The 22,477-nt window shown below is 34.4% G+C and overlaps 1 protein-coding gene and 1 non-coding gene across 3 annotated transcripts in view; one reads left to right on the top strand and one right to left on the bottom strand.

The window, feature by feature from the left end:
- DMD (dystrophin) overlaps positions 1-22,477 on the bottom strand; it is a 2,107,999-nt gene that overhangs the window by 1,185,144 nt on the left and 900,378 nt on the right. For both annotated transcript variants that reach the window (XM_063083086.1, XM_063083084.1), the window contains exon 42: positions 18,846-19,040. In XM_063083086.1, the coding sequence (XP_062939156.1) occupies positions 18,846-19,040 (195 nt within the window). The remainder of the gene's footprint in view (positions 1-18,845; positions 19,041-22,477) is intronic.
- On the top strand, positions 8,820-8,926 carry LOC134368787 (U6 spliceosomal RNA). Its single transcript, XR_010022494.1, has one exon. It is a non-coding gene; the product is annotated as a U6 spliceosomal RNA (small nuclear RNA).

A 22,477-nucleotide genomic window follows, 5' to 3' on the forward strand; every position in this document is an offset into this window, starting at 1 on the left:
CTAGAAAAAATTCTATGAGTATAGGGATGTTATCTGTCTCTCTCTCTCTGTTGGGTTTCCAGAGCTCAAACCTGTGCTTGGCACATGGTAAGTTCCCAATGGTTTTTTGCTGAGTAAATGAATGTATCCCACAAATTAACTCCATTTTTTAAATCTATATTTAAGGGGAAACACCACAAAACATAGATTTATTATATAAAAGAAAATTCGTTAAAAATATTGATTCCCCAAGGAATTTGCTAAAAAATACATATTTGGCTCATCTGGCTAGTGTGAATTTTTGCTCATCTGAATTGTAATAGACAAGTCAATTGAGCAAGTATTTATTAAGCTCTTTTGATGTGCAAGGAGTAACCTAGGGAAAGTAAAGGTAGGTGAAGCACAGTTTTGTTTGTTTTTAAGAAGTTTTAAATGGATTTTCGCTGTAGTAGTAAGGGAGGGTGTGGTTTGCAGAATTGAAGAAAAAAAAATGAAAGTATGGAAACCCCAGCTAGATGAGAAGAAAGAATATGATGAGTGGTCTAAGTAGTACAAAATAATTTCTAGAAGTTTAGAGAAGGAATGGATCATATATCATATTTGTTCACGGGCTCAGAAAAGGGCTCATGAAGAGGTAAAATATTGGGTAGGCATAACTTTATAAAGGACGTAGGAAGGACATTATTGCTAGCAGATAACACACGCACAAAGACAGGTAACATGAACAGTCATATGTGGCTGACATTTTGGAAATGTAAAGGCTTAGAAAAAGATAGGCCAGGAAAAAGAGGCTGGAGATGCTTCATAATGTGCTTTGAATCTCAAACTGAAAATTCTGCATGTAACTCAGTAGCCAATAGGGAACCATGATTTTTTAAAAAACTTCATTATGGAAAATTTCAAATGTATACAAAAGTAGAAAAATAATACAAATACCCCCCCCCCATAAACCTATTATCCACTGCCAATTTTTATGACTCTCTGGACAACCTTTTTTCATCTGTACCCCCACCTACTCACCTCTTCAACTAGATTATTATGAAACAAATTGATTTTTTATCCATAAATACTTCAGCTTGTGTTTCTAAAATATAAGAACTTTTTTTATGGAATGTACACATAATACTATTATCACACCTACCAAATTAACACAAATCTATTAATCAAATATCTAGTTGGTGTTCAGATTTGTACTGAATTGGGAAGGAAGTTTAAGAAGGAGACTTGGCAGAATTCAGTGAGTGTACTGAGTGAAGAAAAGGAAAGACTTGAATAACTCTCAGGTGCCTGTTCTGGCCATTTGGCTGAATAGTGGTATCAGACAGTAAAAGGATTTTAGATGGATGAGAAGGTTCCGTGGGTGCATGCTTGTATATGAGTGTGTAAGTGAGTTCAGTTTTGTACATGGTCATACCAAGAAGCGTTTGGAGCATCAGGCTGTAGTTGTCCAGTAGGTGCTTGGCATCAGATTTTGAGAAGAGGAATGAGATGATGACTATTGTTGGACCATACATACAAGTATTTTCACATTTTTGCATGGTCTAGGCTTTCTGAGCAAAGAGTTCCAGCAACTGGGTAAAAAGGTGATTGAATGGCAGACATACCTTGGAGTTTAGACTAGTGCATTGCCCCAGAGAGGTTTTAAAACTTATACCTCCCAGAGCCCTTTGCTTACATTTCAACTTACATTTCAAAGATAATAGACCTAGATCTTTCCCTTTCCCTGGAGAGGATTTGTTTATATTACAGAGTAAAGTCTCTGTGTGTCTATCTGTCTGTTTCTCTCTCTGTCTCTCTCTGACAGACATGTTAGCTGCTTTATACATGCTCTGAAATTCACAATTTTGGGTTTGTTCTCCTGTACTGCAACCCCTGCACTCACAAATAAACAACTGGCCCTAAGATGTTCTTGAGTAATTAATGATGTATTCTCTGATGCAGAGATCTCATGGTTCCTGCTTGGAAAGATAAATAGAAATAGAAAAATAAGTATTAAGAAATGCAATATTCTTGCCTACTTTCAGGCAAAATTGGGGAGAATTTTAATTATGTATGAATTGGAGACTAGGCTAAATAAGGAGAGGCTATTGCTGGGATGAATTCCCAGCTTCTTAGAAGATAGGCTCTGGAGAAAACTCCACAAGTCAGACTGTGCAGCAGTAGAGAGGTTACAAATAGATCTTAGAGGGTTTTCTGTCTCATTCTAAGATTTCATGTCTATGGAGCATGAGGACTTGCCTTAGGCAAGAACTAAGCTGTAGAAGCAGGTGAGGATATAGATAATGTCAGTTGTAAAAGTTCAAAAGAACTATGTTCCCAAGTCTTGCATACCAGCTCAGAGAATTATTGTTCTAATAATAATTGGACTACATGCTTATTCAATTCAGAGTTCATTAAACTGCAGGGTTCATTGAAATAATCAAATAGCACACCTTTGAAATGTCAAATGCTTTTTAGTTGAGTGTTAGATAAACATGAAGTTTGATTATCTATAATAAGAAAACAAAGCCTTAATATTTTCAGGTGTATAATGCACAACATAGTTTGTAAATCAGTGTACTCTACATAAGAAGATTTAAGGGTAAGATAAGGGGTACAGGTGATGTGAATGAATTTCAGAGAGAAAGAGAGAGGTTTTTATAAAATTCCAAGGTATTCTTTTCAAGTCCATGTACATCTTGTGATAGGAAGCCTTCATTATCTTTTTGTTCAGTAACTTAGTTTAATTATGTGGTAAAAGTACTTATCTGACAAGTCAATTATTACCACATAAGAGAAAGGAGGACATGCCAACACAGAATATACTGAAGAGCCAAGTATGAATTTCAAAACCAAGGGAAGAAACAATATCAGAAAGGAGGGAGGGAGCTGCCAATGAGCCAAATGCAGCTAGGGTCAGAAGTGAAAAGACAACTTTGGCCATTTAGTAGGTCATGGGTGATATTATCAAGAGCAATTTCAGCATGTTGGAAGTGGAAAATATAAATGTGGGCAGAGCAGACTGTCTTTCACTACAAAATAGAAAATAGCTTCGTACTACATTGCAATTTGCTGTATTTGACATTAGATACTCGTTTACTGAAGAAAAGTTTACTACTGACAAAAATAAAACTAAAAATATAACAAAAGCATTAAAAAATGGAATAGATTTGGTATCTGTTGTCAACTCCCTAAAAGTCACTGGACTTTGCCTCTAATACTTTCTTTTTTATTTTTCTTATTGAAACATAAATGATTATACATATTTGTGGGGTACAAAGTTGACTATCAATACTTGTGTACAATATGTGATGATCAAATCAAAATAATTTGCATATTCATCATTATCCAGTATGGCTTTGATGTGGTGTGTGTGTGTGAGCATATATGAGGGTACTTCAAAAAGTTCATAAAAAAACAGTATTAAAAGATAATATGAATATTGTCATAAACTTTTGAAGTATATAAATACACACACACACACACACACACACACGTTCTCTCTGAGAATCTGAGCATGTAAAACTTCCTAATTTTAACCTGAGTCTCTGGAGAGCTCCCAATTCTCTGGAAAGTAGTAGAATTGCTCAGAATCAAGTTATGAACTGTTTTAGCAATGCTGGGAAGCATGTTGCAAATGCAGGAAAACTTTCTATCTTAAATGAGAAAAGCAAAAAGCAAAATCTGGGGCAAGGGATGTCATGCTCTCTGGGTATCTAGATAACAATAGCTCCTTGGTGCATTCTCAGAGAATGCTGTCAAAATTGGCTTTAGTCCAGGAAATCCTTTTTAAAGTCCCTATACACACCCTTGTACCTGAAACATTGCACACAGAAAAATGGTGTATGCACCAAAGAAAATTTGGTAGCACTTTCCATAGTTTCAAGTCAGAGATGAGATTTCTTATATCTTCCTACTATTTTAGTTTTTCTAGAAATAAGTGATCTTTATAGTTTCTGACCCTCTAAAAATGAAACTGTAGTCCCTGCAGTTGCTATGGTGATAGAAAAATCCTTAGATCACTATAGAATATAGCATTCCATTTCTCTCCCTGTATAGTTTCTTATCTTTTCTGAAAATCTGAAGTCAATATGATAAAGTACCCACTTTTTAATCAACTCCCTTCTTAATTTTGACATGCCCCTATAAATTGTCCTCACTCTCCCATTGTACTTCTGTAAGATGTTTATTTTTTAGCCACTTTTTCTGAAAAAGAAAATTTTAAATATATACAATAAAAAAGGAAATTCCAATTTATAATAAGCATTTGCATTTGAATTTATATATTTTAAGTCCTTAGTATTTAAAAATAGCATCATTGCAACTCTAGTTCACACTATCAAATAAGGTCAATAAGAGCCTGATTTTTACACTGAGAGTAGAGAAAAATTATGTAAGGAAGTAAAGTTCACAAATGGAAGATGAATCCAGATAAGTAAAGTAAGGAAAAACAGAAATCTGTGAGCCATACTACTTCACTTCATATTTCTCTTTGAAAAGCTTGTTGTTTAAATAAGAATTCATCGATAATACAGACATAGTAATGTAAGCTTCAACTATGAGATGTAACGGTAAAGATTTTCAGACGTGAGTATTCCTTTTAAGAAGAGAATCAGTTTTTAAAGGAGATAAATATACATATAATTTGAACCTAACAGTACTTTGTTTATTCAACTATTGTAGATTATGTGTCATCAATAGGCTAAAAAGAGAAACCAGAGACTATACACAGTTTATCTAGGAAACAAAACAAGGAACCTATTTGCAAACTAATCAGGTTAAGATAAAGGTCTCAAGTAACAATTTAACTATGTTCTGTTCTCTGTCATATGGGTTTGATTTCCACTGTTTTGTTTTTCTTCCATTTAAGGTAAAGTGACAACTACTCCCTTGCTATCAGAGTGTTTCCTTACACAGCCTGCCTTTACCCACCTAAATGGTAAACCTATTTCTATGAATGTAAAAGTAGCATTGTAGAAACTGAACAGGGCTAGAGTAGGGGATAGTGATATTTGATGAATTGAACTTATTGATAATCATTTCTGATGAAAGAAAACTTAAACATAACTCAGTAAAGTTTTAATATCTTTTTTTCCAGTAAGTTCCTTGTTTCCCATATACTATGAAAAGCATCAGTATGATTTCTGGTATTTAGAATAGCTTCATTTCTGCTGTCCCTTCTCTGTAGTCATGAAAATAAATGGGCATTTTATAGATATAAAACATAAAATTAAATTCAACACTTGCTGAAACTTCAGCATCCAATTACCAAATGACAATGTCTATAATTTACAAGTATCTTTACTCCTGTATTTTACACCAAGAAATAAGCTGAAATATACCTTCACAAGTTTACAACTCTTACCAAGTTAAAATTTTAAGTTATATGTCAGTTGTGGGATGCATATACAAGTATTAATTTATTAATTTGTCTTCTATTTTAAAGTTTTTCCTTGATAATAAAATATTTACTTCAAAAGTTGTCAGTGTTCTCTTAGTCAAAAAGTTTAAATAAAAAATATTGAAATGATAAAATTTTGGATAAATGAAAAGATAAACTGAAATATAGGATAATAGAAAATTGATTGTTGTTTTAGTGTACTTTCCCCTAAAAATGACTTCTATATCTCAATGATATTTTAGTTTGAAGTACATTGAACTTTATTTTTAAAAAAGAAATAATAAAATTGCTTTCTAGTGATTCCTCAGATTTCATTTCTCTGAATGACCCATGTCAGCAGATGGCTGGAAGGACCTAAAATTCACTTTTCCTTTTGCCATATTTTCTTCTTGAAGTAAATTTTTATTTATTGGTTCACTAATAGCTTCTTCATTGTGTCTTTTCCCTCCTTTGAAGATTCAGTACTGTTAAGCATAGCCTTCATCACAGAGCCCTCGCCTCCCTAATCTTACCTAGTAAGGTTATCTTCTGGGTTTCTCTCTACTTCTCTGACAGCTACATCTCTGTCTACATTGATTAACTCAACAAATACTTGTTGAAAACCTGCCATATGCCAGGCCCATTTTTTATGTCCTGATGACATAGTAGTGACCCAGAAAGACAATGTCTTGCTCTTTTGAATCTCACCTTCTATAGGGGTGGGGGAAGAGAAAGTAAACAAACAAGATAAATGAGTAAACTATGTAGTCAATTAGTGGTAAATTCTAAGGATCAATATTAAGGCAGAAAAAAATATATGAAAGATACAAGTGAGGGTTATAATTTTAGGTAGGGAGGTCAGCGAAGACCTTACAAAGAAGGTGATTTTTAAGTAAAGACCTTCAGGAAATGAAGGAGTGAACCATATGAAGAAAAATCATGAAAAAAACATTCCAGGCAAGCAAAGCAAGGGCCAGGGCCCTTGACATGGGAATGTGTCGCCGGGGGCTGGGGGGAACATTCAGGGGAGGCCAAGGAACATGAAGTGGGTGTTTATGGCTGGGGTATATGAGCCAGAGATGTTTTGAGCAGAGGGATGATATGATCTGACTTTTCATTTAAATAGACCTCTCTGGCCTCTGTGTTGAGAACAGATTATATGTGGGACAAAGGAAGGAGGGAGACCTGTTAACATACTACTGCAATTATCCATGCTGAGCATGATAGTGGTTTGGATCAGAGTGGTGGCATGGTCGAATTCTGGATACATTCAAAAGGCATTTATTTATTTGGTGGCCAATTGCACATGTGTTGGTAGAAAGAGGAATCAAGGATAACACTAAGAATTTTGGCATGAACAACTTGATGAATGGAGCTGCCATTAACTATAATGTGGAAAATTGCAGGAGTATAAGGTTAGGATCCAAGGCTTAGTAAATGTTCAATTTGAACATGTTAAGTTTAAGATGTTTATTAGACTGTCATGTGGATATAGCAAATAGTAGAATATATATGTCAGAGTTCAGGAGAGAAGTCTCGACTACACATATAAATTTGGGAGTTATTGGGGTAATTTGTTTTTCTTCTTTCACACTTGCTCATAAAATATGGTATTTTCCTATGATCTTTTCCGAGCTCTTTTCTCCTGTAACCCCAATCTTAGGCACTCCATGACTTAAATATCACCTTGACACAAAGGAATATTATTTAGTGGAGATGGAAACAGGAATAAGCAAGATGTCAAGATGGTAGCATATATTGCTGATGAGGCTCATCAGGTGGAGGGAGTTAACCATTTGATGGTTGACTCTGCTCTTGTGATACAATGTAGCACTTGTACTAACATTTTTTTCCTCTAACTTTGAGACCATCTTCTGCATCAAGAAGCTGTATAGTGGGGCCGAGCCCGTGGCGCACTCGGGAGAGTGCGGCGCTGGGAGCGCAGCAGCGCTCCCGCTGCGGGTTCGGATCCTATATAGAAATGGCCGGTGCACTCACTGGCTGAGGGCCGGTCACGAAAAAGACAAAAAAAAAAAAAAAAGAAGCTGTATAGTGTATTGGTTAAGAGCAGAGACTCTACAGCTAGAACACCCAGGGTGGTACACCAACAATACTACTTACAAACAATCTCACCTGAGCAAGTTACTTAATTTCTCTGGACTTCAGTTTGTGTATCTGAATATGCCTTCCTTATAGGGTCGTTGTGATGACTATATGAGTTACTACAAGTAAAACATTTATAACATGGCCTGGTGCATAAATAATGTGTTAACTATTAGTGTTGTCCTGATTTTCATTATATGTAAAACTCAACCTAAGTTTCCTCCTCTATAAAATTCTAGCCAATTTCTGCTTTATATATTGCTTTTTCCTCCTCATGAATTCAGTTACACTCATGGCTTATACTATATATTTTTGCTTAGATAATGTCCTTCCAGCCTTCATTACTTTCTAACTTGTTTGTATAACTGACATGTGTATTCAATACTGTTACAAATTACTAAAGTGCAGGGATCATGTCTTACACTTCTCTCCTATCTTTTAGAGTGTTAAGCTTGAACTTGGGCAGATGTTGTGAACTATTCAGCTATCTCCTTGTTTATTCTATTTTACTGTTACTGGTTATTTAGCTGTTAGAGTAAATAGTAGAATAAGAGTCCATCTGCATTTCCTGGCTGAGTTTCTTTATAGTTTTCTCACAGTACCTCAGATACCTAACAATGAACAAAATCCTTTATTTAGAATGATGGCTGCCCTTGTCTCCCAGATGCTACAGAACATCAACAAGAACAAAAATACAAAGAAAACCTATACATCAGTACTCCAAGTGTTTCCAACCAAACTGAAAACAATTTCACAAGTCATTTTTTGATAGGTACCTTTTATGTTCAGTTGTGCACATTGTCTAAATGATTTTACAGAAAATCCTGATAGAAAAATTGGCATTTACACATGGCAAAAGATAGTTGTGTAAAAAAGCAAGTGCTTTTCTCTTAGTTAAAAATTAGACATATGGCATTCTGTTTCCAAATTTTTTAGAACCAGGATATGCTTTTAAATCTTGTGTAACTGAGCAGAGGAGGAGAAGGCAGGTTTTATGGAGAAAAATTCTAAAGCAACACAGCAATTCAAGAAGACCTCAAACACTGATTACTGCTGGGGAACAGGACTGAGAAATGAGGTCAGGATGCTTTTCTTTATTCCTTTCACTTTATACTTTTCATCCCATTTAAATATGTAACCATGAGCATCTTATCATTTTGATGAAGAACTGAAATCAAGTATGAGTGATCAACCAAGTTCATAGATAACTACTATACAAAACAAAGTGAATAAATTTTGCACAAGTTAATACAAATGACAGTAGACTATTTTGGAAAATAGAAAACATATTTGGTAACATTATGTCCTATTAGAAATTACTAATGCACTTGATGTTGGGGAAACATGCGTTTTATATGGGGGATAGAAAAGCAAAATGGTGCTCGCTTCAGCAGCCTGTATACTAAAATTGGAATGATACAGAGAATATTAGAAAGGCCGTTGTGCAGGGATGACATGCAAATTCGTGAAGTGTTCCATATTTTTAGCCAGCCCAGCAGTGACCACCAAGCCAATAAGAAGTGCCCCAGGCTCTCCTGAGCCAGGGCGGTGGGGGGCCTTGGGCATCAGCAACACCCCCTCAACACCTGTAGTCAGCCCAGCAGTGACCACCAAGCTGCTGCAGGAAGAGCCCCAGGCTCTTCTGACCTGGGGTGTTGGGGGGCTGAGGGATTTGGCCATGCCCCCCACAACACATTCAACCAGCTCAGTGATGACCACCAAGCCGCAGCAAGAAGGGCTCCAGGTTCCCAAGCTGGGATGGTGGGGGTGAGGGCTTTTGCCACATGCACATGATATCTGCACCCAGCCCATCAATGGCCAAGCCACCACTGGAAGCCACCTGGTCTCTCCTGTGGGAAGGAGAGGGGTGCTACAGGCCTCAATCCTGCCCCTCCTCCTTCCTCTTTCTTCCATCCCATTTCCTTCCCCTTTCCTCTCTCTCCCTCCCTCCCAACTGCTCTGCAACAGCATCCTAAAATGTAAAATTACAATTTCTTTAAAAAGAAATAAAAAGAAATGTAAAACGACTGTTTCGTACAATAGTTCTGAACCTAAATGCAGAAATCTAAAATAACAACAACAAAAGAAGAAACAAAAAATGTAATATGAGAACAGGACTCTAATACTCTACTCAATTTCTTTACCTATTTGGAAGCTCCATAGATTTCCCTAATGATAAGAATGTCATTTAATCTTTTGCCTAATGGTTGGCAAATTAAATTTGGGAATTGGTAATAATTGGTGCCCATTAACCATCCATGATTTGTAACACAAAGTTCTTGATTTTTTTGGTGTTTAATGATATGCATTAAAATTCAGAAATAAGCAGACTTTAGTAAAAGTCATTGTATTAGATGGAACTATATGAAATTGCCAATATTTGAACATTTTGACTGACATGAGGGCAATTCATAATGTCCGACTAAATATCATTACAGTATTAACATGCTTATGATTACAAATCTAAGCAAGAAAAACAAATACAAACAAGCTTTGTAAAATGGTAAATAAATAAATAAACAATGAAAGCAAATAACAAGACTCTAAAGAAAAAAGGAAAAAAAAAAAACTACCAATTAAACTTTTCATACTCACAGCTTCAATATTTTTATATAGTTTAAGTCGTGATCCTGAATTTAGAATTAGAACAAAGGGTTTTTAGTTACTTAAACAGAATTGGAAAAAATGAATTTAACATATTTCCCCTCAGGCTTATAGCCAACTGATATTGGACAAAGGCAACAAAAATCTACATTGGGGAAAAGACTGCCTCTTCAACAAGTGGTGCTGGAAAAACTGGATATCCATATGTAGAAGAATGAAACTAGATATGCCTCTCTCACCATACACTGAAATCAACTCAAAATGTATTAAAGACTTAAGTATAAGACCTGAAACTGTAAAATTACTAAAGGAAAATATAGATGAAACACTCCAGCAACTAGGTCTGGGCACAAACTTTATGAACAGGAGCCCGAAAGAACAAGCAGCAAAAGAAAAAATAAACAAATGAGACTATATCAAACTAAAAAGCGTCTGCACAGCAAAGGAAACAATCAACAGAGTGAAATGACAACCTACAGAGTGGGAGAAAATTTTTGCTAACTAGGCATCTGACAAGGGATTAATATCCATAATATACAAAGAACTCAAACAATTATATAGTAAAAACCAAAATAACCCAATTAAAAAATGGGCAAAAGGGGCCGAGCCTGTGGCGCACTCGGGAGGGTGCTGCGCTGGGAGCGCGGCGACGCTCCCAGCGGCCGCGGGTTCGGATCCTATATAGGAATGGCCGGTACACTCACTGGCTGAGTGCCGGTCACGAAAAAGAAAAAAAAAAAAAAAAAAATGGGCAAAAGAGCTGAATAGACATTTTTTCAAAGGAAGACATATGAATGACCAACAGGTACATGAAAAAAAAAGCTCAACATTACTAGTCATCAGGGAAATGCAAATTAAAACTACATTGAGATATCACCTCACCCCAGTTAGACTGGCTATAATCAAAAAGATGGTGAATAACAAATGCTGGCGAAGGTGTGGGGAGAAGGGAACACTCCTACACTGTTGGTGGGACTGTAAATTAATACAAACACTATGGAAAACAGTATGGAGGTTTCTCAAACAACTACACATAGATCTTACATACGATCCAGCAGTTCCACTTCTGGATATATACCCAGAGGAGTGGAAATCATCACGTTGATGGGATACCTGCACTCCTGTGTTCATCACAGCTCTGTTTACAATAGCCAAGATATGGAACCAACGTAAATGTCCATCGATGGATGATTGGATAAGGAAACTGTGGTATATATACACCATGGAATACTACTCTACCATAAAAAAGAATGAAATGCTCCCATTTGCAACAACATGGGTAAGCCTGGAGAAACTTATGTTGAGTGAAGCAAGCAAAGCACAGAGGGAAAAATATCACATGTACTCACTCATATATGGGAGCTAAGAGAGAAAGAAGGAAGGAAAGAAAGACCACAGTATTGCACTGGAGTTGCAGAGGGAGAGAATATTCCTTGGGCTACAAAATGGAGTGGGAGGGAAGAGGGGAGAGAGACGGAGTTTGGGGATAATTGGGTGGGGGACACGGGGAACAAATGCAATTTGTGGTAATGGGTATATAGACAGTATGAATCTGGCCCCCACATCATCGGCACGAGGGGTGACAATCAGCTATGTATCTCATGAATATTCATAACTAATAAAAATCATATTTCATTAAAAAAAATAAAACCCCAAACAAAACATAATAACTACAAAAAAATGAACTGGAAAACAACATCCTCTTCTCGGTAAAAATCATGGTATATGGAAACTTGGAATGATTTAGAGTTTGCATTTCTGGACTTCAAGAGAAATATTTTTAAATAGTGAGTTATTCATTTGGAACTTAAAATAAACAGAAGAATGGAAAAAGTTACCCCTGAATAAGTAAGACCTGTCCTTGGAAATACAGTAAAGGAATATGATTAAAGTGTATAAGATTCTCTAACAGAAGTTTTAGTCAAAAGCAAACATTTTTTAGCCTACATTGATTCTCCTTTGTTACTTTAAATTTTATTTTTTTTTACCTTTAGGCTATTTTCCAAATCTGGAAATTACTTTATGTATATTTTATGTGATTGTTAACATTTTAAAGTTGTTTTTACAAATAATATGTAATTTTATAAGGTTTAACACAGCATAAAAATAATTTGTTTTCAAGATTCTTTACATGGAAATATATTTTCCAATTTTTTTTATGATTTTGGGTATTTGATGAAGCAATATGGATTTTAAAAATCTTAAGATTTATATAATTATACGTTTTAACAAGAATTTTTAAACATAATCCTGGATAATTTCACTCCATCTTTACAATAGTACTGCTGAGTGGGCTGGGACAGGTATTATCATTGATCTAATTTCAATATTAACCAAACAGGCTTAGAAATTTTATGTGACTTGAACAAGGGCACAAGTATTAAGAATCAGATTTGGTGTCAAAATCAACCTTTTAGGTTCAAATCCAGTGCTTTACCAAACTCTATAGCCTGCTGCTTATCATAAACCACATAATGCAAGCTCAGTGATTAAGAAAAAAATATTAGTAATATTTTAATTACATGTGGATTCCCTGCCACACACTTTCATAAATGATTGGTTTAAAGGTCATTATGTACACATGTAGTGTATATGTCTCCATGCTGATACATGTATAGATTTTTAGAATTCATCTGCCCAGATGATTTAACTCAATGAGTTAAGATATAATGTAAAAGAAGCTATTTTTGTTTCCTTATTTAGCCTGGGCACTGATATTTTAACATTGCTCTGTCCTCATCTATTACAGAGTCCATGCTTGGATGTACTAGACCATCACTCATTCATCAGTAGCTGTACATTTAGTGCCTACTAAGTGCTGAATACAGTGGTGAAGAAGAAAATCAAGACAATTGTTTTTCTTCTTGGTGGTTGTGTGTTTGATGGATGTTGGTCACCACAGGGAACAGATGAGAAGGAGTGGATGGCTCCTTTGCAAACCATTGCAAATGCTGAAAATGGTATCTTTGCTGTTGCTGACTCAGTATCATGGTCTTGATAAATGTAGCACTGAAGTTAAATGGGTACACATACACGTAAAATGCATGTGTAAGTGTTTTAAGATTTATAAAACCCTGCACTATTATTTTCACATTTGGGGAAGGTGAAAATAATAGCTTTAAGCAGTTTCAGGTCTCAAAAATGCCTTAATATGCTTTATAACTTTGTTAACAGAGGAGCACACAACTTTCATTTCTAAGAAAAAAGATTAGAGAAACCCATTAGCAGCTGTTGTGACAGCAGCTGTTGGGGAGTAGATCCATCTTAAAACTGAAAAAGAGAAATCAGAGTACTATAGACTCAAATTCCAGTTCATTTTCACTCTCTGGAATCTGTCTTTATCTGACAGATTAAGGCGACACCCTGTATAAATCTAATTCTTATACTCTTTCTGTCCCATCCAGCTACCAGGCACTACATTAATGACATATCAAATTGGGAAGAATGTTCAATCAAAGGCATTAAAGTACTTATTAATTAGGTTTCTCTGAGCTTCTAAGAAAATTTTAAAACTTATTTTTAGTGGCTATGTGGTAAGTTGACCTTTTGATTCTTTCTGCATGGTTTATGGTCCACATGTGAAAAATACTTCCTAAACACAGCTATATATTTCGGCCAAAATGTTCTCCATAGGATGATGCATTGTCTTTGCATAAATAACAAATCTGTAATTATAAATAAAAAGCGACATTATAATTGGTCAAAGCACAGCATGAATAGTTTATGAACAGAAGGAAAACCTCCCCACAACTTAATTGCAACCTCAAAATTTCTACCAGCCCCATGATATGAAAGTTTCTGCCTTCCAGAATTTACAGGATGGAGATTATCAAAATAGTCTTGCTGAGAGAATGGAAAGAGTAGGAGTGAGTTCTTAAAGTACATTTTAGCAGAGTTGGGAGTAAATTGCAGCATGGGAGTCAAATTGCTGGGCCTGATAAAATAATGATGGGGAGAAATGCATGAATAATTTCTGATAAAAGAGGGATATGTATAAAATATATTTTAAAAAATACAGTGAGGCACACATAAATATGAGCTAGGCATGATTATAATGCAGCAAAAATCTATAATCTCTTTAGTATAAGATAAATGTAAAATAAAGTACTATAGAAATAATTTAAGCAGGATTTAAATTACAGTTAATAAATTAATATTTGTAAAGTAATACACTAATGTACGTATTTAGAAAATTTTAAAAAATCCCAAATCATAAAACTAGTTGAAGAAAGGAATTATATTTATAACTGAATAAATGTGTTAGCTAAACACTCGGGTTTCCCAAGAAAAATCTTTAAATCATTTCATTATTTAAAATGTTTATATATAGTCCAAAAAGTCAGTTTTTACTATGTGGTAATACATTAATAAAAGGTATACTTTTCCATGCACCAAACTATTCCATTAGAAAAAAAAAGTGTTCTTAAAATCTTGTTTTAAAAAATGAAAAAAAAAATTAAGTAGAATTCAAAAATCATTTGTAATCAAATTTTCTTTTTAGATTTTATACGACCCATAATTACTTAATTTAGAATAATTGCAATTTCCTTTTGTGCAATATTATTAAATTGGTGAACAATCCAACCGTTTATCTAGCATACCCCTGTATTACAATATCTACTATACATAAGCAATTATTCTTCTATTTTAATCCTCGAGATTTTTTTTTCAGACTTGTACATATGCTATTACCTAATTCCCCTAATACCAGAATAGAAAATCAGTCACTTTGCTCATGGCATTAGTTTTGTCTTCATTTAAGTGACTGGCATAATTAAATTTGTGCTGAAATGCTATGAAATAGATTCCAAAAGAAAGATCTTTATCAGATTGTTAAGATCTCTGTTACCACTACTTTTGCCCCTACTTCAAGGCAAGACTAAAGTAGGGCAGACAAAAATATCGGAGAAGAAATCTCACATCCCTCAAAGGATCCTCTGCCACGTTCACAGAACAGCAAAATTCTCCTAACTGAGCCCCAAATCTGCCGAGAATGGATCTTATACACACATGCTAAGTTTCTGTTCATATATTGATATAAATATGTTAGCTCTACTTTGAAAATATTTCCACAATCTGACGTTCTCTCACTACCATTGTAGTCCAAGCCTCCAGCATCATTCTCTTCTGCAACTGATTCCTTGCTTTTACTCTTGGTCCACTACAGTTCTACTCTCAACCCAGGAACCACTGTGATCTTTTTAAAACATAAATCAGATCATGCCACTCATCTGCTTAAAAACCTACAGTGGCTACCATCTCACTCAAAGTGAAAGGTAGTCTTTACAATGGCCCACTGGGCCCTCCACAATCTGGACCCCCACAACCCCTATGGGCCTCATTCTCTACTACCCTCCCCTGGCTCCTTCTGCTCTTAGCCACACTGGCCTCTTGCTGTCCCTTGATCAAGACAGGTTCACTCCCACACTTCGATCTTTGCTCTATTTCCTCTACCCAGACAGCAAGGCCGACTTCCTAACCCTCTTCCAATCTTTGCTCAAATGTCTTTTCCACCTTATCAGCTTCTTTATCTATAAAATTCATTTGAGATACTTCATAGAGTTGTGGGGATGATTAAATGATAAGTTATTAAAAGAGTGCCTAAGCAGTCTATAAAAGTTCATTCTCATTATTGCAAAAGATAAAGCCTAGTTGTCATTCTTATATGTTACGCTCTTCTTTTTGCCCTAAAAATTCACCTTTATCAATACCAAGATCTAATTGAACAAGTAAGGAACTCCTTAGTAAGGGAGAAGTAGCATCACTAGGAAATTCCACACCAATTAGCACAGAGTATTTCCCAGGATTTCTGTTGTCAAGAGCTGACTACCTACTATACATGCTTTTATTTCCTTTAAAATTGTCGTAGATAGAGATCCCCTAGATGCAAATCCCAAGACAAGAATGTTCATGTGAGTGACTTATTAGGGAATGATTTTAAGAAGCACTGGTGAGGGAGTAGGGAAGGTAGGGGACGGAGCCAGTAAAGAGTGTAATATGAGGTAGGTTTCGACTGTGTGCAGTGGGAACTTAATCCTGGTGTGGAATTTTGGGTCAGAGTATAAATCATGCTTTAAAGTTACTCCAACCGAAGAGTGAATGAGTAGTGGTGTCCATCCACCCAAAGCCATCTGTTATTGGTTGATGTTTACTGGGAGATGTGAAGATGTAGAGCTTTATTTTCCTGAAGCTTCTGGGCTAGGCTTTGATGACTAGAGAAAACTCTAAGGCAGAGAGTCACAGGCACTTGGAGTTGGCAGCTGCAATTCAGAGTGCAGGGAATGCCGAGTGAGGAAAGGGTATGAGTGAGGTCCCAAGAGTGTCTCATACACGGATGAAACTGAATCTCGTAGTAAAATCAGGTATGTGGAAGCATTAGGATAAATCCTTTCAGCTGGGTCTCTTATATGGGTAATTTCAGCTTCCATGACAAGATTTCACATATTTAAAGTTCTTAGGGGAAAAATTTTTGATAACTTAAAATTTGTGATGCTAAGAATTCCTATATTCATGCTTTCATATGAGATACATTAAAGTAAGATTTGATGATTTAACATTGTAATTATATTTTGGCAAATTTTATTAAAACAATCTTTTTTTTGGAATACAGTACAAGTTATTCCTAATATTGTTCAAAACTTTAAAATTTTTTAATTCTTTCAAAATAAAGATACTATTGTCTATGTAACACATATTAATTTTTATATATGAATAATCACAATCAACTGATTATGAATGTTCATTTTGGTTCTGAAATAAGAATAAATATTACTTATGTGTATGTTTCCCATTCATCTTTAGTTATGTCTTATCTCATGCATTAGCTATTAAATGCAGATTTCCATATGTAAGTAGGTGTTTATCTTCATAGTCCCTGTTGAAATGATTAGGTAGCTTTCCAATTCAATACATCTATTGAAACCATATGTGTTATTTTAGTTATATTTTGTTCAGAAACTAATTACTTTAATTTATTACACATTATTTGTGTTGACTGAACTTTCAAGAGATATGTATGTTAAACCACAGCAATATTTACTATCGTCCTGTAATTTGATTCATGAAAATCTGTCAGGAATAAAATCAACCACAATTTAATTTCAAACATTCCCAACCAGCAGCTGTACAATTTATGTGCTGTTTTTCTATTTTTACTACTGGATAATGACAATGAAGAATACCTTTAAGAGGAAATACAAATTCAATGAAAAGACTGAGTTCAAAACTATCCCCCTTCAAAAAACTCATGAAGGTAGAAAACCCATTTGCCTGCTGCAGGAGATTTGTTGAAAGGGAGATGGAATTGTGCCCACAGCTGCATCGCATGAGGATTCAATAATCTTGCTAAATTAAACCTGCAATAATACCTTCTTACAAACCACAGTAATCAATACTATTATAATTGGTGTCAGCTATAATAATACTAAACCTATCAGGATGAACTAATGATTAGCTATGAGTGTAGCCAGGGGCTTATCTGAGTGTTCCAGGTTAAGTGGTATGGAGACAACTTAATAAGTTTAGGGTCACTTCTCTTCTGACCCATATGTCTATGAATATGGAAATAAATGAATATTAGCTCATTAGAAGTGATTTACAGGTTGAATGGCAATGATGAACTTCCAAACTGTGCTGTCATGAGAAATTAGTTAATGTGAATAGTGACAGGAATACTGGCATCTCTCCTTTATCAATTGATTGGGTTTCTTTTCTTCACTGTGCTCATAAGTGATTTGACTTTTACTCCAAAGAGAATAAAAAATTGCACCATACTGAAATGGATGGACTAGTTCCAGAAATCCATGTAGCTCTTATTATATTTTAGTGTGTAATTTTATACCTTATTTGATATAATGTAAGATATTAAAGTCAAGTCACTCAAGATATTGCAACACCAATTTCCAAAACAAATAGCTTTATCTATTTGTATACTTATGCAGACAAATTGTGGTATAGAATGAGCTCCCATGAAATCATTTAGAGTATAAAATACTTTAGGTAATGTGTGCTGCTGATAGCAAACTCATCTTCTGTCTATAATCTTATGCTGTTGGCACTGGAAAATACCAAGCTCTGGCTATACTATATTTCATTTTGAGTGTGAAATGTATGATCACAAAAATTATCTTGAGACACATATTATTATGTATATTTTCTTGATGCTACATTCATTTATCTTCAGACACTGTCTTCTAAAATTCATAGCCTATTCTGTTTCCACGATTTGTCTTAGTTCAGAATTCAGTAACTTGCTGTTAGTGGTTTGAAAAAAGCTGGATTTGGTTGGTAGCCTTTGGCTGTAATTTTAAAGAATATATTTTATTTATTTCTATTCAATTATATTCCATATAATTTAAAATTGAATATGTATAAGTGGAAAATATAAAATTAAACAATATACAATAGAAATAACTTAAAATCTCATCTGATTTCTCTTTTGGGGAGGAGAAGAAAGAAAATTAATGTATTAATTGGGAATAAACTGTGCCACTATCAATGCTTGTTTTTTTGGTAATTTATTTCTGCTCTGAGTGCATGTAAAAACTACTATTTTTGTGTATTCCTCTGTTTTAAGAAGCCTCTCAACACTAAATATTATAAAATACCTTTTCTAATGTATATATATCTCTTCCTACCCCAGATTTTAAAAGCTAACCATCTTATATTTTTGAGAATTCCATGTGTAAGTCAAAATGCCTTTCCTGTGTGTACAATTTAAGTCAACTGTTCTGGTACTATGGTACTATAAATGATCAATGTGATCTCTTGTAAAATCTAAATGAAAGTGCTTTGCTTTTACCTTCAGAGACTCCTCTTGTTTAAAGAGATCTTCGAAATCTTTAGCACAGAGGTCAGGAGCATTGAGAAGTTGTTCCACTTCTGATAGGGCTTGCGAGGCATGAGCGATCTCAGTCAAATAAGTAGAAGGCACATAAGAAACTTCCAAAGGCATGTCTTCAGTCATCGCCATCATTGTTTCTTCACGGACAGTGTGCTGGTATAGATATACAAAAGAACAATTCTTTTAGCCTCCTAATAATGAAAAGTCCTTAATTGAATTTATGTAGGTTCCAGTCTACAGCTGACAGAGGGCTGAAAGTAGATTTGAAAAATCTCATGATCATATATCAAGTAAAATGATTATTATTTATATGCTCTTTTCTTCCAAAAAGTTTTAGAAGCAATTTATAATGAGAGATACACACACGTCAGCACTGCATATATGAGATGAAGGACCAAGAACCATAAAGTTTTGAGAAAGGTAGTTTTGACCTGAAAGATAATCTTTGCCACTGGCTTTTAAATTTTAATTGTAAACTTCCTGAAAATCAGGGTATGGGGTGGGGTGGGGATTCCACATATGTTGTATTCTTAAGAAAGGAACCTTTTGTATACTTTTTTCCCTTAATCTTGATTGAGGTACAAGAGGCACAAAGTGGCTTTGGGTGGTATGTACCTTTCCATAAACATGCTTCTTCAGATTATTTATTTATTCTCCTGCCTTTGATGCTAGTTTCTTGCCAAATTAAGCTGCTAATTAAGTTACTAGATGAGTAGGACTGATTATGGAATTCTTATTTAATAATAACTCCACAAAGTTGAGATCTAAGGGAGCACTAGCTTCTTCTCCTGTATCTACACTTTCTTAACTGAGATCCAAGAGGTAAGAATGACGAAGATTTGCAGCATAGACTTTTTGGCATTACCCAGTGGTACCTCTTTCTCTATTCGTCATAGGAACAAGAAATAAATACTATTTGGCATGCATAGTCAGAAAGATGGATGACCTCTGCTCTTTTCTGTCTACACTAGAGGCAGCAAAACTCTTGTAATTGAAATTATTCTCCCAGTAACTTTGTTTTGAATTGATCAACTGCCATCTGCCTGTTGATGGTGTCAGCTGAGGATTTCAGTGGAAGGGTCTCTGGGGAAGCTCAGACAATAGGTAAGCTAACATAGTCATATATGGCACAGCCTTTTTTATCACAAGACCATACTCATTTTTGCAGTAATGTAATTAAATGAACTTTGGGATTCCAGAATAAATTTCACAAAGATGTGTAAATATTATAAGCTGGTTAGTTTATGTTTTCTTTTAAATTTTTTTGGACCAGGATTTGTTTACTCAATTCTTACATGATATAAAAATACAATAATTCTAATTTAGATATCTCATAAACTTGTGAAAGAGCAAATTCACAGAATTGCACCAATTAGCTTAGAAATGACATAATTATAACTTTCACAAGGTTTGGTTTGCTGTGTATATTTTGACCAAATCCATGGCACACACATTCCTTCATGATCAATGAGATGATACGCACATATATTTTCTCATTTACATTTAAATTGATATCAGAAACTTTAGCTAGATTTTGATGAAGATGATTCAGTATTTAACCATAGATTTTAAAATCCAAATTGTCAATTTCACCATTTCAAACCAAACATTTCACCAAATTAAAAGATAAATAAATTAGCAATCTATTTGAATGTGAAATTTCCACTGACATATTGAGTTTAACACTAAATAGTAGAGTCAACAGCACAAGTCAAGCACATTTATTGTGACTTGCATGCATTCCATTACACTGGTGCCTATGTTGATCTTAATAAAATTTCCAAGTCAATAGGTTTATATTTTTTATTTGCTTTAACCCCTGAGGTAAAGCTAGTTCTACATCATCTAAAACAAGTATATTCTTGTAACATTTTTAAATAGTGATAAAATTACCTTTGTTTTTAATAATATGCATTTTGTACCTGTAAGTTTTTAGAGAACAGTGGTTTCTGTTACTAGGGACAGAGTTGGGTAGAGGACAGGTTGTAGTTTTTCTCCTTTTCATTTATTTATTTTGTTTAACCAAGGGGATTTTTTTAGAATTAGACATATCTTCAAAATATTTAGAAAACATCTGTCTCAATTAAAAAAAAAAAAACAGTGTGAGTTCAAAAATGCTTTGATGTATGTTCTCATCATTTTTTCTTAAAAGAAAATGATTCTAAGGTCTTTATATTCTTTTTCTGTTTCTCTTTTGACATGTAGTTTCCTTGATCTTCATTACTTACATTTGGGTTGTTCTCAGCTATCTTAAATAATACATGTTGGTGCCTAATATAGTAATTATGGATTATAGATACCATGGAATTTAAATAAACAATCAAATGTAGTAAAGAAAAGAGGCACTAAAAATACACTCACATATGACTACTAACTTGGATTTAACATTCTTAAACAAAATTTAAAACCCAAATTTTTACTTCTTCGGCATTTTTGGCTAATTCTATTTTGTTTTGCATAGAAGAATTTCAAAGAAAATGAGATTCACTTAAATAATAATTAGTGTTGACCACACAGCTCTGAAGACCTGGGTGCTGTGTCTTACCAAATAAGATATCATATCAGCCACAGTCCTGAACCTGGGCTCTAAGAACTTAGGCAGCACACTGTCCTCTGGCTTCTCATTTGTAAAGCTTTTCTTTACTTGACCACATATCTGTCATAGATTCTTTTATTACAAACTAATTAATACACTTCTTTTCCTCATAATAAATATTCATCTGCATATCAAAAGAAAAACAACGTTCACCTATATTTTGGTGGAAATCTCTTTTAAGGGAATGTTGCATGGCATCTATTTAAATTCTTCATTATTCAAATAATTGAAATTTTATATCTGGTTCTAGAAATTATATCTTTAAAATTTTCTTTAATGATGAAGGTCTTATTAACTTGTTATATCCTTCAAAGAAACACTAGGAATTGTACTACAGGTAGGGAAAGCTCTATTAATATACATACTGTGATTACTTTCAAGATTGCCAGAGGTAAGTCTTAGAGCAATTGTTGCCAATTCATGAAAATAAGGAGACTTACCACGCCACATCCTATTCACTCCATGCTCATACATGGCATGAACAGATATTCCAGAACATTCTGAATTATTAAAAATGCTAACAGTTGATGAGAGCAATCAGTGAAAGGGAAAGGTATAGTCTATTACTTTAGAAAAGATCTGAATGAGAAAAACATTGCAATCTTTGCTATCCTGAACTATTTATAATTAAGTAATCTCTTTTCTTATTTTTCTTCTTTTTACTACAAAAAAAAATAATTTAGAACACCTATAATTCCTAAAATGTCTCAAATAAAAATTACTTGTGGGCACTGATGCAGCTATATTTTATGAATTAAATTTTAAAAGGTTAATATCACATATTCGATATATTTAATGAAGACTGATCAATCGGATGGTGTAGTTGTTCCTATTGTCTTGATACACAGTATCCAGTTATCATAGATAAAGGAAGTTAAGTGGTACAGATCAGCTGAATAGAGAAAGCTAAGGGATTATCCTGTGAACTTTCATAAGAAATAGAATTATTACAAAATAACTCCTTAATAATACTGGGAAACTGTCAGCTCACTTT

This window comes from Cynocephalus volans, chromosome X (assembly GCF_027409185.1).
Source record: "Cynocephalus volans isolate mCynVol1 chromosome X, mCynVol1.pri, whole genome shotgun sequence".
In the NCBI taxonomy this organism is placed as follows: Eukaryota; Metazoa; Chordata; class Mammalia; order Dermoptera; family Cynocephalidae; genus Cynocephalus; species Cynocephalus volans.